The 15,911-nt window shown below is 37.6% G+C and overlaps 1 protein-coding gene across 3 annotated transcripts in view; it reads right to left on the minus strand.

Annotated features, from left to right (window-relative positions):
• LNPK (lunapark, ER junction formation factor) overlaps nt 1-15,068 on the minus strand; it is a 77,516-nt gene extending 62,448 nt beyond the window's left edge. The window contains exons 1-5 of one of the 3 annotated variants that reach the window (XM_042949199.1): nt 14,481-14,626; nt 8,025-8,117; nt 6,874; nt 6,411-6,452; nt 5,199-5,386 (exon numbers count right to left, since the gene is read on the minus strand). In XM_042949199.1, coding sequence (XP_042805133.1) covers nt 5,199-5,386; nt 6,411-6,452; nt 6,874; nt 8,025-8,117; nt 14,481-14,611 — 455 coding nt within the window. In that variant the 5' untranslated portion in view covers nt 14,612-14,626. Of the gene's footprint in view, nt 1-5,198; nt 5,387-6,410; nt 6,453-6,873; nt 6,875-8,024; nt 8,118-14,480; nt 14,627-14,817 lie in introns of those variants that run through there. The other 2 variants (XM_042949197.1, XM_042949198.1) reach the window with 2 other exon arrangements.
• Between the last annotated feature and the right edge of the window lie 843 nt (nt 15,069-15,911).

The raw sequence follows: 15,911 nt of genomic DNA on the forward strand, positions 1-15,911 counted from the left end.
AGTACTGATGCATAGGGGCACTTGTACCCCAATGTTTACAGCAGCACTCTCAACAATAGCCAAACTGTGGAAAGAGCCTAAATGTCCATCAACTGATGAATGGATAAAGAAATTGTGGTTTATATACACAATGGAATACTACGTGGCAATGAGAAAAAATGAAATATGGCCTTTTGTAGCAACGTGGATGGAACTGGAGAGTGTGATGCTAAGTGAAATAAGCCATACAGAGAAAGACAGATACCATATGGTTTCACTCTTATGTGGATCCTGAGAAACGTAACAGAAACCCATGGGGGAGGGGAAGGAAAAAAAAAAAAAAAAAAGAGGTTAGAGTGGGAGAGAGCCAAAGCATAAGAGACTGTTAAAAACTGAGAACAAACTGAGGGTTGATGGGGGGTGGGAGGGAGGGCAGGGTGGGTGATGGGTATTGAGGAGGGCACCTTTTGGGATGAGCACTGGGTGTTGTATGGAAACCAATTTGACAGTAAATTTCATATATTAAAAAATAAAAATAAAATTAAAAAAAAATGAATAAACGTTAAAAAAAAATTTTTTTTAAGGCTACAAATTATGCTTGCCAACCCTCCTGCTGGATTGAGGAAGTATCTTTTATCAGGGTTGGGAGGAGGGGGTGAGAGAGGAGGGGGAGTGAGAAGAAGGTGTTAAAAACTGTATAAGATCAAAGTCCTATCCTCAAATGACTTTAGATTTAAGTAGGAAAAAAAAAACAAAAAATAGGGACAAGACCACCTTCTTCAGGTCCTTTGCTTAACTTTTTCCCCCCATAGCTCCATCTTAAGAGGAATTAAAAACAAACAAACAAACAAACAAAAACAGAAGGAAAATATAGCTGGGGCTCCTGGGTGGCTCAGTCAATTGAGCATCCAACTTTTTTTTTTTTTTTTCCTTGAGTGTCCAACTCTTGATTTCAGCTCAGGTCATGATCCCAGGGTTGTGGGATCAAGCTCTACGTTGGGCTCCATGTTGAGCAGAAGAGCCTGCTTGAAATTCTCTCTCCCCCACCCTCCTCCCCACTTCCCAACTCATGCAGGTGCATACTCTCCAAGAAACAAAGAAAGAAAGAAAGAAAGAAAGAAAGAAAGAAAGAAAGAAAGAAGAAAGGAAAAGAAAAGAAAGAGGGAGGGAGGGGGGAGAGAGGAAGAAAATATGGCTAAATCCTCTGGGAAGGTCAAGTTTTGTGCTAATAAGCCTCTGAAATGATCTTATAGAGAATGAGATTTCTAGAAAGTTATAATCTGGAAGAATAAGGTATCTAGGAGTAAAAGACTAAGACTGCCTGTAGAGTTAGTTAAGGATAGAGACAAAGTTTAATGGCCGTTCACTCTTAGAAAATGAACCAATTCCCAAGGTAATGCATATCTGCCAGCATAAGCAAGAAATATAAAATTTAAACTGCAATTTAAACCTTCCCTCATATTGGACGATAGCCATAATGATTCCAATGAAACAAATTCAGCATTTAGATTATAATTTGTTTCAGTAATAGTTGAAAAGATTAGGGATATAAATATAGTATTGAATCTGAAAGGTAGAAAAATAATAGGTTGGGAATCATCCCAAGCTCCTCCTTATTACATCCTGAAAAGAAGATATAATAAAACATCAAAGCATCTTATACAGAGTATTGACATTCTATCATAAAAGATAACTTTAAGGTAGTTATGATTATGCAATATATGCTCATTCCTGAATCCATGACTGCTCTGTCCAGTAAAAGCATTTGGGAAATTTGGAACGCAGAAGTGAGTCACTTTCTGTAGTATCAGGTAGATTGCTAAGCTTTATAATCAGCGTAGACTGTGATAAGTAAAACAATACATTTTATTACTAATTCTGCCTCCATTTCTTTAAGTAAACCCTGGTCCAGACCTCAAAACTTTTGTTTGCAAAGGAAAACGGTCCAGGAATAAGCTCAGGCAATAGCTCACATGAAAGAAAATGTCCTGTGGTAAGTCTTCTTTCTTTATACCACAGCATCCACTTTCACGTTGTTGTATTTTATTTCATGCTTTTTTGATTGCCATCAATCAGAAGGACAATTCTATTCTTTGTTTGATAACTGGTCTATGCTTCCAAAAGTGAAGAGCTCAGTGAAACAGAAGCTGCAGCAGTTGAGAACCAGGTCACAAATGTGAATGAGACAAAGTGAGAAATGGCTCTGAAGCTTAACAAACCAAGAAATACTAGATGCAGGTGATGCAGAACAGGCAGAAGGACACAGTAAGGACAATAAAGCCTCATACTCAAAAGAGTAGAAAGATCAAACTGAAGAAATAAACATTTTTAAAGAAATTAAGTTTTTCTACTTTTATGAACAATTAGTATATGATTTATTTGCCAAAAAAAAAAAAAGTCTTCTGCAGCATAGTAGCAGATCCAGTAGATCACAATTTGTGAACAGCCATTAGAATTAGCACAGTAAAGTTCCCTGTCATTCTTTTGCAACTAGATACAAATCTTTCATAATTAAAAAAAAAAAATCTATTTTTATATAATAATGGATGTCAAGTGAAGTGGGTTTGGGGGGGTTAAGTTTATTTATATATTTTTGAGAGAGAGAGAGAGCCCGTGCACATATGCAAGGGGCGGGGGAGGGAGAGAGAGAGGGAGGGAGGGAGGGAGAGGGAGAGACAGAGAGAGAGAGAGAGAGAGAGAGAGAGAGAGGGAGAGAAAGAGAGAGAAAGAGGGAGGGAGGGAGGGAAAGAGAATCCCAATCAGGCTCCACAATATCAGTACAGAGCCCCATTCAGGGCAAGAACTCACCAACCATGAGACATCAAGAGTCAGACACTCAACAGACTAAGCCACCCAGGTGACCCTCAAGTGAGTTTTTTTAAGTTTTTTAAAGATGTTTCAATCAAGTAAACATCACATCTATTCCCTTTCTAAATTTCTTTTCTCCCCTCTTTTAGTGAAAAACTAGAAAGGAACAAGGGAAGGGGGCTCAGCATTATAAAATCCACTACTATACCTGGGATAAGAAGCATTCCAAAAGATTTCAAAAGAGAAAGAAAATAAAGAAAATGGCAGAGATGTTATTTCATAATATGCATGCACTCAATTTTTTATTCTTTTATCTACATATAAAAGCTAAAATTTTATGATCTCCCGGAGTTCCAATTTGAAATTATGCACTACAGACTAAACAAATTTTTTTTTACTACAGCAGTCCCAAAGAAAGAGATCCTACACCCACCAAAAAACCTAAATATCACCGACTCCTCCTTTTCCATTACCTTCCATTTCCTCCCATCAAGTTGTCTCAGTTTTACTTCTGAAACACTGCTAAGTCATCTACTCATCTCCACTGCCACTGGGATGTCCCAATCCAGATGGATTTTTAGATTAAACTCCTATAACAGCACCCTAGCTGATCTGTTTCTATCCTTGTCCTCCTCTACTCAATCTCCACAGGCAGCACACATGAGCCTCTTAACTTAAATCTCATCATGCCATTCTTCCACTAAAACCTTTACAAGCTTCCCATTTCACCCAAAATGAAATTCAAACTCCTAGCACCAGGACCCTCCCATGATCCAGAACCTATCTGATTTTCTGCAAGCATACTTCCTATCACTCTCTCCATCACAGACCCTCAAATAAGTCATGCTCTCTTCCATTACACAGCCTTTGTATTTTCTGTTCTCTCTTCCTATAAAGATCTTCCCTTATCCATACCCCTTCTAAATCTTCAATGACTTCCTATCACTCCTAGATTAAGTCCTAAAGTCATTATCATGGACTATGAAGCCCTTAAGAAATATCCCTTGCCTAACTATCCAGACTTTCCCTATAATCCAGTCTTTGGCCTTCTTTCAATTCTTTAAACCTTCCACGGTCTATCCACCTCAGGGTCTTTATATATGCTGTTCCTTCTCCCTAACAGACTATCCACTCCCCTGTCACACCACCCTTAATACACATAATCATTCTTTGCATCTCAAACTCAAAGATCACTTTTCAGGGAGGCTATGGTAAGCAGAGTTCTAAAACTATCTCTCTCCCTCCCCAAGATTTCCATCCTCCAGTTATACAATCAAACAGTAATCTAGGTACTGCTCTGAAGGGACTTTGCAAATATAATTAAGTATTACTCAGATTTTAAGCAAGGGAGATTATCCTGGATTATCCTGGTGGGTCTAATATAATCAGTTAAACCCTTAAAGACAAAGCTTTCTCTGAGTTGAGGGCAGAATTGGAAGTCAGAGAGATACAGCACAAGTCAGCAAACAACCTGACTAAGCCTTGAAGATTCTCCCCACAGAGACTCCAAATAAGATCCCGGTCCAGCTGATTGACTACTTTGATTTAGGCCTGCAAGACTCTAAGCAGAGAACCCAGTCAAGCCACCTGGATCTACACAAACTGTGATACAATAGATGGGTGTTGCTCTAAGCTGCTAAATTGGTGGCAACAATAGAAAATGAATACAAAGGCTCTTCCCTGACCCCCACCTCCATCCCAGACTGGGTTAGGGTCTCTGTTAAGTGTTTCCATAGCATGTGACACTTCTCTTTAGGACATTCATCATACTTACTAATTGATATATGCAGTCTAAAACCTATAGTCAAAGATTTTGTATTTTTGTATACCATACACCATTATAATCTAGTACCTACAAAATTGGTACCCGTAAATACCAAGAATTGGTACCAATTTTTTATTCAATTGTCTCAAAAGTCAATCATTACACACTTTCAGTAAAGGCCTATATTATAAAATATTTCTATAATAAGGATCAATTGCTTTATAGCAGTGACTAAGACAGGGGAAGAGAGATAGGATGAATGGAATATATTCAGAATTACTGGGTCAGTTGTTCTTTTTATTTTACAAACCCTCCCTCACTTACCACTACCCACAATCTGAGATGCCCACTCTATGCCCTATTACCCTAGGGAAGCATGATCATCTATTAGAGAATCACAAAAGATTCCCACCTAGAGTCATTATTACTAATGTCACTGAGTTAGATTCCTCAGATATGCAGAACTGTAAATTAAAGTTTAAAACAGTTGGTTTACTTTTTTAAAGAAATACTTTTCAAAATGAAAAACAAACAAACAAATTTACTCAAACTGAGACATTATTATTTCATACTAAAGAGAGACTTAATATATTTAAGCCATCTGGTCAAAAAGAGGAAAAGTCAACTAAAAGAACAATTTACTTACATCAATGGAAAAGCAAAAAATGGAAGTGTCATGGCAAGTCTTGCTGTAAATTCATCAGGAAGATACCACAAGTATACAATTAAACATGTAAACAGATAGAGAATTGAAGAGTAGAGAATTAATCTTCCAACCCATAATTTTTGTAATCTCTGATTTTTTTCCCTAAATTCTTCCAATGCTTGAATTTCCTGTTAAGAGAGAAGTATTCTATATTATTGAAGCGAATCTCAAATTTCATAAAGAAATCAAAATGTTAACAAAAAATTTTAACATTTTAGAGAGGTTATAAAGAAATAATTATTAAAAGTCAATGAAATATAATACCTTAATATTTTTAAATAGAACATATGAAAAAGAAAATTTTAAATGAGGCTAAAAACATGAAATGCCTATTCTGACAAGTTACTCTTAAATGCAAAATTAAGATACTGTTTTTAACCTACCAAATTAGCAAAGATCAAGCATGAAATTGACATCAATAAATAGTATTTATTAAACTAAACAAGTAAAAATTCCCTTTTATAAGGTCTAAAAAAATCTGGCTATATAAAGAAAGAATGAATAAAAACTGGGGTGCCTGGGTGGCCCAGCTGGTTAAGCATCCGACTCTTGGTTTCGGCTCAAGTCATGATCTCACAGTTTCGTGAGTTCAATGCTCCATGTCAGGCTCCGTGATGACAGTGTGGAGCCTGCTTGGGATTCTCTGTCTCCCTCTCTCTCTGCCCTTCGCCCACCTGGGCTGTCTCTGTCTCTCTCAAAATAAATAAATGAAATTAAAAAAAAAAAAAAAAGGAATTAATAAAAATTAAAACAGTGACCCATACTAGATTCTTTCAATCTATTCATCACTCTTAATATTCCTAAGGAATAACCATTTTTGATAATATAAAGTAAAAAAAGCTTTGAAGTTTGTGTACTGATAAAAATTGTTGCAGACCACCTTATAATCTACTTTATCCTATCTGTAACATTGATTTATGCCATGCTATGCATCTAATTCCATTCTAACAGGTTCTATTGACACAGGCTTCTTAAGTCACTGATTCACTCTGAATTTTTTTGAAATAATGTAACATTAAAGTCCTCAGGCTTACTCTATATCATCTCTAATTCCCAAACCAGATCCAGTCTCCAAAATACTACGCATATACTATAATAATATTTATGTAATACCTAAAATGAATTAAAACACCCCAGAGCTAAAAAACATACCTTATCTATATTTTCCAGAACTTCTACAGTTGACGGTTTTGTCTGTTATAAAAACAGATGAGACATTAAAACTTGTTATTGCAAACTTAGATACATTTTGATTTATAAAATCATAAAAGAACATTTTAATTCAAAATTAAGCTTTTTCAAATATTGTTAAACAATGTATACTCCTATTTATTTATAAATAACATTTAGATTTAAATAAAAATTATAATTATAAAGAGAACTACGTAAGATTAAAGAAACAAGCATTTTCCTACTTTACTTTTTAGCCTGAGTACTTTTACTCTGAAAGTTCATTTTTTACCATTCTTAATCCCAGAACATACTTTTATAGAGAAAAAGAAATTCTCCTCCAAGAAAAATTTTCTTAGACATGATTATTCAAAAGAACTCCTACATTAAAAAATTCAAGATTAAAGATGGTCTGATTTACTATTGCTAAAAGTTCACTTAGGACTCTGGAAGTCAAAATCAATAGGCTACCTTCATTCTGAATTCCTACGTTTCTGAAGATTAGATTTTAAAAAGGCACCTAAGAATACTTCATTATAGCAGAGCTTGTTTGTTAAAAATATTTTTTATACACCCCGAATAAAAACCAGCCAAAATGTCTCATACAACACTTGTGAAACCATTTACCAATTATGTACTCAATAATATAAGAGGATAATGAATATCAATTCATTGCAGTTCCCATAAGAGTTGTTAACATTAGGTTGAACCATATGAAATTGCTTTTTATGTAAGTCAAAACTGTTGAATATTGGTAATTTCATATGATTCAACCTAACAAAGACAAAGAAAAAATAGGCAAATTTGATCCTCAAGCAGAACTGTAATAGAATTTTAAAGGAAAGAGCAAGGAGTCCATGGAATACCAAAACAAAGCAGTTTCAATAACAGTCCAAAAACTAGCATACCAAGCATTTCTAGGCTCCATTATTATACTAAAAAGGAATTAAAAATAAGCAAAGTAGTTTGTCTGAGATTACATTATCTCCTCTCATATTAGAAAAGAGCATATATTAATATATTTTATATTTTATAGTACTAAACTGGAGATACTTCCTCTAAAGCCTTAACCAATAAAATCAAACTACATTTCAAATTTTGTTTTAAGCCTCTAATTCCTAAAAGTATATCTAGTATAACTTCAGCAAATATTTATGACAAGCTTTAAGCAAAAAGAGATAGCCTGTAAAATCAGGTATTGTATAGCATACAACTATAATTTCAACCATTTCAACAATAATAATAGTTTCAACTACTTTTCAAATAAAATTGAAATGTAGGCAATATAAGGGAAAAAAGCTAGAAAAGATAGCTATTTTCACATGAATGAATAAACAAAAATAATTCATAAGTCAAAGTGAAACAATTATTTTAAACAGAGGCATTACATACCTACATGGCAAGCAGAACTATTAAAGTCCAAATATAATTCATAAGAATTATAATTCTTCTAATTCATAAGAAAAGGAAGAAAATTAAATAGAATTAGGGATAATATCAAGCTTTACTCAAGTCTATACTACAAAGGAGACTTTTACAAATAGGTTTATGTGACACTTTATATTAGACTAAGAACTGGCCATAAAGAAAAATAACTTACCTTCCACCGAGAAAATAATCCACCCATGTTTTATTTTTAGAAACTGGGCACAATGATAAATATCATCAATTGTCCAAAGGAATTCACAGCTAGAAAAAAAAGCAAGTATTTAAAATTTTTAGGTTAAACACACAGCATACCCACTATAAAATATAAATGTTGCAATACTGCCAAAAAATAACATACAATACTAATTTCTCTGAACTCCACTTATGTGGAATTTTAATTTAGAGAGCCTTGGGATAGACTCTACCCTTCAAGAAATCCCTTCTTCCAAATCAGGACATATTTAAAAGTAAAAATAAGCTGAAAAGGCTTTTAAATGGCAAGACATTTTAGCAGCGTATATTCATACTACTTTGCAATTTGCTGTTGTTTACAGTAGATCCCCTAATGTTGTAAGAAAACTTTTATTAAACTACTTTCATTCCACACGCTTAAATACAATATCTCTATCATTCAGCTATCTACCAACTAAACTAGTTATTTGGAATTAGCATTTTACAATGCTTAGCATAACATTATTTTACAAGTAATGACAGAAAGCCAACTGGATTTTGAATAAGAAAATAAGGATTACAAAACTACCTGTGACCTTGAGCAAATCATTTATTGCTTCTGGAGCTTTAATTTTATTTTCTGTAAACTAGACTTACTATACCACCACTTTTCACAGGATAGCCTTCCTTACTACCATTTTACAGATAAGAAAATTAAGTGAAAAGACATTCAGCAATTTTCCCAATAGCTCAGAAGACACATGATTCAAAACCACTCTATCTTCAGACTTCTGGTCTGTTCACTACTGTTCCAACACCCAAATAAACATTTCTCTCTGAAACTGGGTCTGAGTCCCTCAAGTCAGTTGACCTTCATGTCAGTTAGTGTATATCTAATGTCCTTATTTCAGTCATTTTTCTAGTATTCTCAAATGTATTATAATATTACCATATGGATAAAAATGTATCAGCAATCTTAGGTTCTAAATCAATTTACCAGTCAATAATTATATAAGTTTTTATTCTTTTAAGTTGAAAGAGTAAAAATATACTTTCAAATTTACACACTTTTACCAGGTGTAGTTATATACTGCCAATGTATAAAACTACTTCATTTCCACACACAAAAAAAGTTAGGCCATAATTCTTACATTTTTTAAAACCATTAATGTAATCACAAAATAATACCAGTACCAAGTAAATACATTCACTCTGCGACACTATTTATAGACTGGAATTAGCATAAGGCATACCCATCTTGGACTTTCTTGGGTAGAGAAGTAACAAAGAGCCTAATTATGAAATACTTTCACTTACAAAGCGATTTCTAGTACCAGATATACCAATAATCTGTCCTGAAATTTTCTGGTGTTTATAAATATAATGAATGTTATCCGCCACATTTAAGTTGCAACCTAAATATTATTAATCCTTCAATATTAACTAAGTATTCAAATTTCTAAAGTGCAGTTTTAGGAAATCCTGGAACTTTAATGAATAAAAGTATAAATTTCTCAGTTAAAACATTAAATAGATCTCAAAACCTTCTGAAGATGCTAAAAATACTAAGAAAGGTGACGGGGTGGGGGTGGATTTACATGAGCCACTTAACTTGGTATTTTCAAAGTATATAGTAATTCTCTACTATTCGGGAATTAATTGTACGCTGTCAAGCACAGTGTTTTGCACACAACCGGTCTACACGTTTTGGTTTCTAACAATTATATGCCTCCAAGTTAAGTTTGCAGCCATCACAAGTCAGGATTTTTAATACTTAAAAGTAATCACAGGGGTGTCTGCTGGCTCAGTTGGTAGAGCATGGGACTCCTGATCTTGGGGTCATGAGTTTGAGCCCCATGTTGGGGGTAGGGTTTACTTAAAAATAAATAATTCTTTAAAATAACATTGAAAAAAAAAAGTAATGACAACAATAAAGATAGCAGTTAAATATTTGGTAAGTACTGCTATTTCTCTAGGAAACCCTAAAGCAAACGCCTTACATGACTTTTATTATTTAGATACTACTATCATCCCATTTTACAAATGTTGGAAACTGAGGCTAGGGAAGTAAAGTAATTTGGTCCCAAAAATACTACGTAGCAGAGCCAGACACAGCATTTTAGTTTTGGCTTTTTATGAAGAAACTAGTTATTCCCAGTAACACAAACTCAGAAACAAAGTCTGCTTTATATAAATTAGATTGGAATATTTATACATAAAATATATGAAAGCACCTCTGACATTCTCAAATAGCTGGTAAACAGAGCTACTGAAGTGGAAAGTAAGTTATAAACACAAGAGACAGTGTTGGTACAGTGGATCATGTAGCCCACGTCTGATTAAATCTGAATGTTTAAATCTGCATGGAAGAGAAGCTAAATGATTTGCCAAATCGTTTTGGCAGCTAGCTCTAGTTAGGGGCAGAACTGATACTAGAAGTCTGCAAGCACTGCTTTTACTTTTTTACTGAATATCACTTCTTAAGTAAGCATAATATGAAATATATGCATAATGTTGCAATTAATATCAATTATTTGCTTGGAGAACTGTTATGGTGTTAATGAAATAAACTATGAGATTTCTGAAGCAGAGTATTCTGCTTTAGAATTTGTCCTCGAAAACAACATGATGGTAAATAGTCATTAAATGTCATATCCATGCTTTCAGGGTCATAATCAAAGAATGAGTCAACACTCATTGTTCCAGCAATTTTCCTATCAAATTCCAGTATTTGTTTAAGAAGCTGATTTACTATGGGGCACCTTGGTGGCTCAGTTGGTTAAGCGTCGGACTTCAGCTCAGCTCACATAATCTCATAGTCTGTGAGTTCAAGCCCTGCATCAGGCTCTGTGCTGACAGCTCAGAGGCTGGATCCTGCTTCAGATTCTGTCTCTCTCTCTGCCCCTCCCTGCTCACACTCTGTCTCCCTCTCAAAAATAAAATAAAAACATTAAAAAATTAAAATAAAAAAAGAAGCTGATTTGCTATAATACACAACTAATGGTAGTACTTTCCATCAGATATGAAAGCATAACAAAATTAAGTAAATCAACTCTTTATAGCTTTCATTTCATACCTCTTCTGTTTTCCAACTCTTTTTCCCTCCTTGCCATACTCCAATTCCTGTAGCCCATTACTTACTATGACACCTTGGGCAAATAAGCTATTTAATGTCTCAGTTACTCAGTATCTTCATCTGCAAGAGGGATAGTTAAGGACCCTCTTTAAATGTTGAAAGGCTTGGGGCACCTGGGTGGCTCAGCCGGTTAAGCGACCAACTTTGGCTCAGCTCAGGTCATAATCTCACAGTTTGTGGGTTCAAGCACCACATCCGGCTCTGTGCTGACAGCTCAGAACATGGAGCCTGCTTCGAATTCTGTGTCTCCCCCTCTCTCTCTGCCCTTCCCCAACTTGTGCGTGCACACACGCGCTCTCTCTCTCAAAAATAAACATTAAAAAAAATTTTTTTAATGTTGAACGGCTTGAATGACACAATGCATTCTAAAGTATTTATAGCAGTGTCTAACACACAAATAATTCCTCAATATAAATTGTTTTTACTGCTGTGGTCATTGCTATTTCCTAATCCATCTCTTCCAACAAATGGAAAATACATGGGAAGCAAATAACTACCATTTCTTTCAGAAGCATAAATCAATGTTTGCCCTTGAGTGGACAGATGGCTCAATCTCAAGTGGCTTGTCCCCAAGAACTCTTCCATAAATGTGTACGGTCTCTTTCCACTCTGATATCACAGTGGAACCTGACATGACCTTAAGAGCTGGGTGCATCTAATGTGTTTTCCAGTAAGTAATTATGCCCACCATATTATTTCAATGTTTTGAATGTTCAATGTTAACTGATATTCACACTCAGGTTTGGGTGTCAGAATTTAAAATCCTGGGTCATGTCATTCTTAAATTCTCAGCTTACTTCAAGTCATATTAAAATAATGGAGTAGGGGCGTGGCTCAGTAAATTGAGCATCCAACTCATAATTTCAGCTCAGATCATGATCCCAGGGTCACAGAATCGACCCCCACTAGGGCTCTGCGCTGAACATGGGGCCTGCTTAGGATTCTCTCTCTCCCTCTCCCTCTCCCTCTCTCCCTCTCTCTCTGCTCCTCTCCCCCTCCCCCCAAAAATAATTAATTAATTAATTATTTTAAATAATGGAAGGGTGCCTGGGTGGCTCAGTTGATTGAGTGACCAACTTTGGCTCAGGTCATGATCTCTTAGTTTATAAGTTGGAGTCCCACATTGGGCTTGCTGCTGTCAGCGTCGAGCCTTCTTGAGATCCTATGTCCCCCTCTCTCTGCCTCTCCCACTGGCATTCTCTCTCCTAAAAATAAATAAACATTTCAAAAAAAATTTTTAAATAAAATGAAAAAAATAAAGGAGTAAAAAAGATCTGGATTCCAAATATGGCTCAACCACATACTAGCAATGTGATCTTAGGTAAATTAAACTCTCTAAACCTCAGTTTCCACATCTGTAGAGTGGTGAAGATATCTGCACTTTACAGAATTATTGTATGAATTAAGTGAAATGATGTATCACCTGACACAGTGTCCAACTAGTGTGCACATAATAAACTGTAGCCACTATTATTACTATTATCAGAAAGCAATACTCCTCATACAAACACCTTTCTTTCTAAACTCATAAAGTATCTGTTTTCATCATTTTAAAATGGGAAAAATAAGTTACAGTTTGTATTTTAACTGAAAATGTTTTGCTTCCATTTACTTTAACATTAAAAAAATAAAACAACATATCCTGCAGGTTCTTCCATTAAAATAATCTTGCAGGCCTTTAACAGCAAAGCAAGTTAACTTTTATATTTATCAACTTCCAAACCTAAGTGGAAACTATTCCGTCACCATCAACAGTACCTCTATTTGTACTATTCAGTTTAAGCTTAAGAGTGATTTGTTCTAGAACTCTAACTTTCAAATATCCTAGCTAAAGGCAATTCTGAAATATACCAAACCACCACATTTATTGCTCAAAAATAAAATTACTGAAAAGAGGTACACCTCTAAAAGTAACTTTACTACACGTTGATTAATTCTGGTGTTCATGGTAAGTTGATGTTCATTCTGAACTAACTTCCAAGAAGTGACTATGTTTAATATGGAAAGGTTTCTAATATTAAATCATACCTGTTTGACAGTCATAGGACTTCTTTTCTTACATTCTCTCTCAAGTTAATATATAATCACCATGTAACTTGATTAACAGTGTTGGACTGATCTTAGCAGATGACAGAGAAACTTAAAATTCTAATTTTAAAGGCACCATTCTTGTTTTTAAAAACGTGCTCAAAATCAACTTCCTCCTAAAATGGAACTATGGGGGCTGCTGAGAACAAGAGATTAGCATTCCCTGCCAGTTTGAACATATGCCTGAAGCCAAGCTCACTCAGATGCACACACACTGCTGTGAACAGGGTCATTTCTGTCAACGGTGACACCCAAGCCAGAGAGAAAGGAGAAAACAATTGACACAAACCAGAAGCCAACTGGGAAAAAGCAGAACATGGAAAATTCAATGAGTCACCAGTTTTATTACCGTGAGGGCACCATCAGCAAAACTGAGTTCACCAATCACAGCTCTCAATACCCATACCCACTATTAAAAAAATTAAACTATTTTCTTTAAATAGTTTATTTGTAAGTAATCCCCACACTCAATGCGGGGCCCAAACCCATAACCTCGAGATCAAGAGTCGCAGGCTCCGCCCAACCCAGGCACCCCCAAGAAATAAACTATGGATGTAGTTTAGATTTGCTCTTCTCCTCCCGCTGCGCCCAAGACACCTACGCAACCTCTCCCTGCCCTCCAGCCTTACACCGCCCACCGTCCCTCAAATAAGGACAACGGTTGTAGAGAGGCTTCTCTAAGCAGCACACAATCCACGCCCACATGGCTGGGCCGAGCAGCATGACACTGACAGTTTTCGATCCCTCCCAATCTGTCCAATTCGTGGCACCTCCGCACAACTCAGAGAAAAAAAAGAGAGACAGAGAACACTCAAGGCGACAGCTTAGCTTAGGGTAGAACCTTCGGACCCTTCGTCTCGACATAGGCGGGCCAAAGAGCCGATGCTCAGCTCAACCCAGACACCCACACCGGAATCTGAGAACAAGGCGGGGAAACCACCTCCCCTTCGCGGGGATAGGTGGGGGGAAGGGGTCTCTAGCACTCCAGAGTCAGCCCTGCCACTTGGCTGGGAAATCAAGAGGAGCAGGAGGCGATGTTGGTTAGCGCGCAGCCCGGCGGGAGTTTGACTAGCCGCCGCCGCAGAGCTCTTAGGCCACTTGGCATGAGGCGGGGGCGCCTGGGAGACGCAAGCGGGGGAACCGGGAGCGTATCTCCCAGGGAAAAGCTCGGCGCGCTTCCCCTTTGCCGAGCCCCCCACCCCCAGTTGCCTTCATTTTAAGCGTTCTACCTGCAAGAAGCGGGCAAAGCCCGGCGCTTGTGTCCACGTCTGCCAGCTTCGGCGGCCACCGCGCAACCTGCCTCCCGAGCAGGCAGCAGCCGCCACTGACAGAGCGATGGGCCCGGCCAACTCCTTCCCATCAAACCCCGCGCTTCCGCCGCCGGCCAATCGGCGCCGCGGCCGGCGCCCGCCGCTCCCCGGTCACGTGACTGTGACCTGAGCGGACAGTTGGGGCGGGCCAGTCCGGCGGTTGGCCGGAGGCCTCCTGTCCCTGTGGTTTCCGCGGCTAAGCAGGGTGCTCCTCGTCGTGTCTCAGGGGTATACTGCCATTTATTATGAGTCTTACCAATAGCGGTTACTTCTTACTCGTCCTCTGCCCCCGATTCTCTTGAAGCCTGTTCTGCCGAGTCTCACTGGAGAAGGAGAACCCCGAAATTGGTCCTGGTGGTCCTAGACCGGCCGCGAGAGAGACGAGTGCGGTTGAGGGTGGAGGCGGCTGTGTCTGGAAAGGACTCCGCCTTGAGGAGTCCCAGATCAGCTGTCATCCAGCCGGCAGCAGTGCGAGTGCTGAGAAGAGGCCAGTTCCCAAGCCAGTGGAGAAAATTCAGCCTAGACTCCAGGAGTGCTTGGGGCTCTTATCACCCATGGACGTCAAAAAGGGTCATTTGATGACAGGACGCTTACCTCACCCGTGTGTGGTGAGCTTCAAATGGCACATGATGTTGATTTCAAACCCATGTATGGCAGAAGCTGAGTTTTCTATTTCAAAACTCTTACCTCCAGGATACTCCCTTCACAGGTCGTGATACGTGGGCCCACGAATAAACCACCCAGGCTGCATTCACCTCAGATTTGAAACACTGGCTAAAGAGCAATTTCCTAGTCAACTGGAAATGACAAGTCCCAATAAGGAAAGATACTTGAACCACACAAGATAACAATGGAGAAGGGTAGAAAAGCAAGCCAAAGCCTTGGTCAGTGTTTTATCTCCGTGACATGTTTTAACCCTTTGTGCAAACATTTTTCGTGGGATTTTTTTTTTTTTTTTTTTTGTTACATAGGCTTTTGAAAACAATGTTTCCAAAGGGGAACCCTCTTTCACTGGTGGTGGGAATGCAAACCGGTGCAGCCGCTCTGGAAAACAGTGTAGACGTTCCTCAAAAAATTAAAAATAGAACTACCCTATGACCCAGCAATAGCACTGCTAGGAATTTACCCAAGGGATACAGGAGTGCTGATGCATAGGGACACTTGTACCCCAATATTTATAGCAGCTCTTTCAACAATAGCCAAATTATGGAAAGAGCCTAAATGCCCATCAACTGATGAATGGATAAAGATGTGGTTTACATGTGCAATGGAATACTAGTTGGCAATGAGAAAGAATGAAATCCTGCCTTTTGCAGCAACATGGATGGAACTGGAGGGTATTATGCTAAG

Source organism: Panthera leo, chromosome C1, assembly GCF_018350215.1.
Source record: "Panthera leo isolate Ple1 chromosome C1, P.leo_Ple1_pat1.1, whole genome shotgun sequence".
Taxonomy (NCBI): Eukaryota; Metazoa; Chordata; class Mammalia; order Carnivora; family Felidae; genus Panthera; species Panthera leo.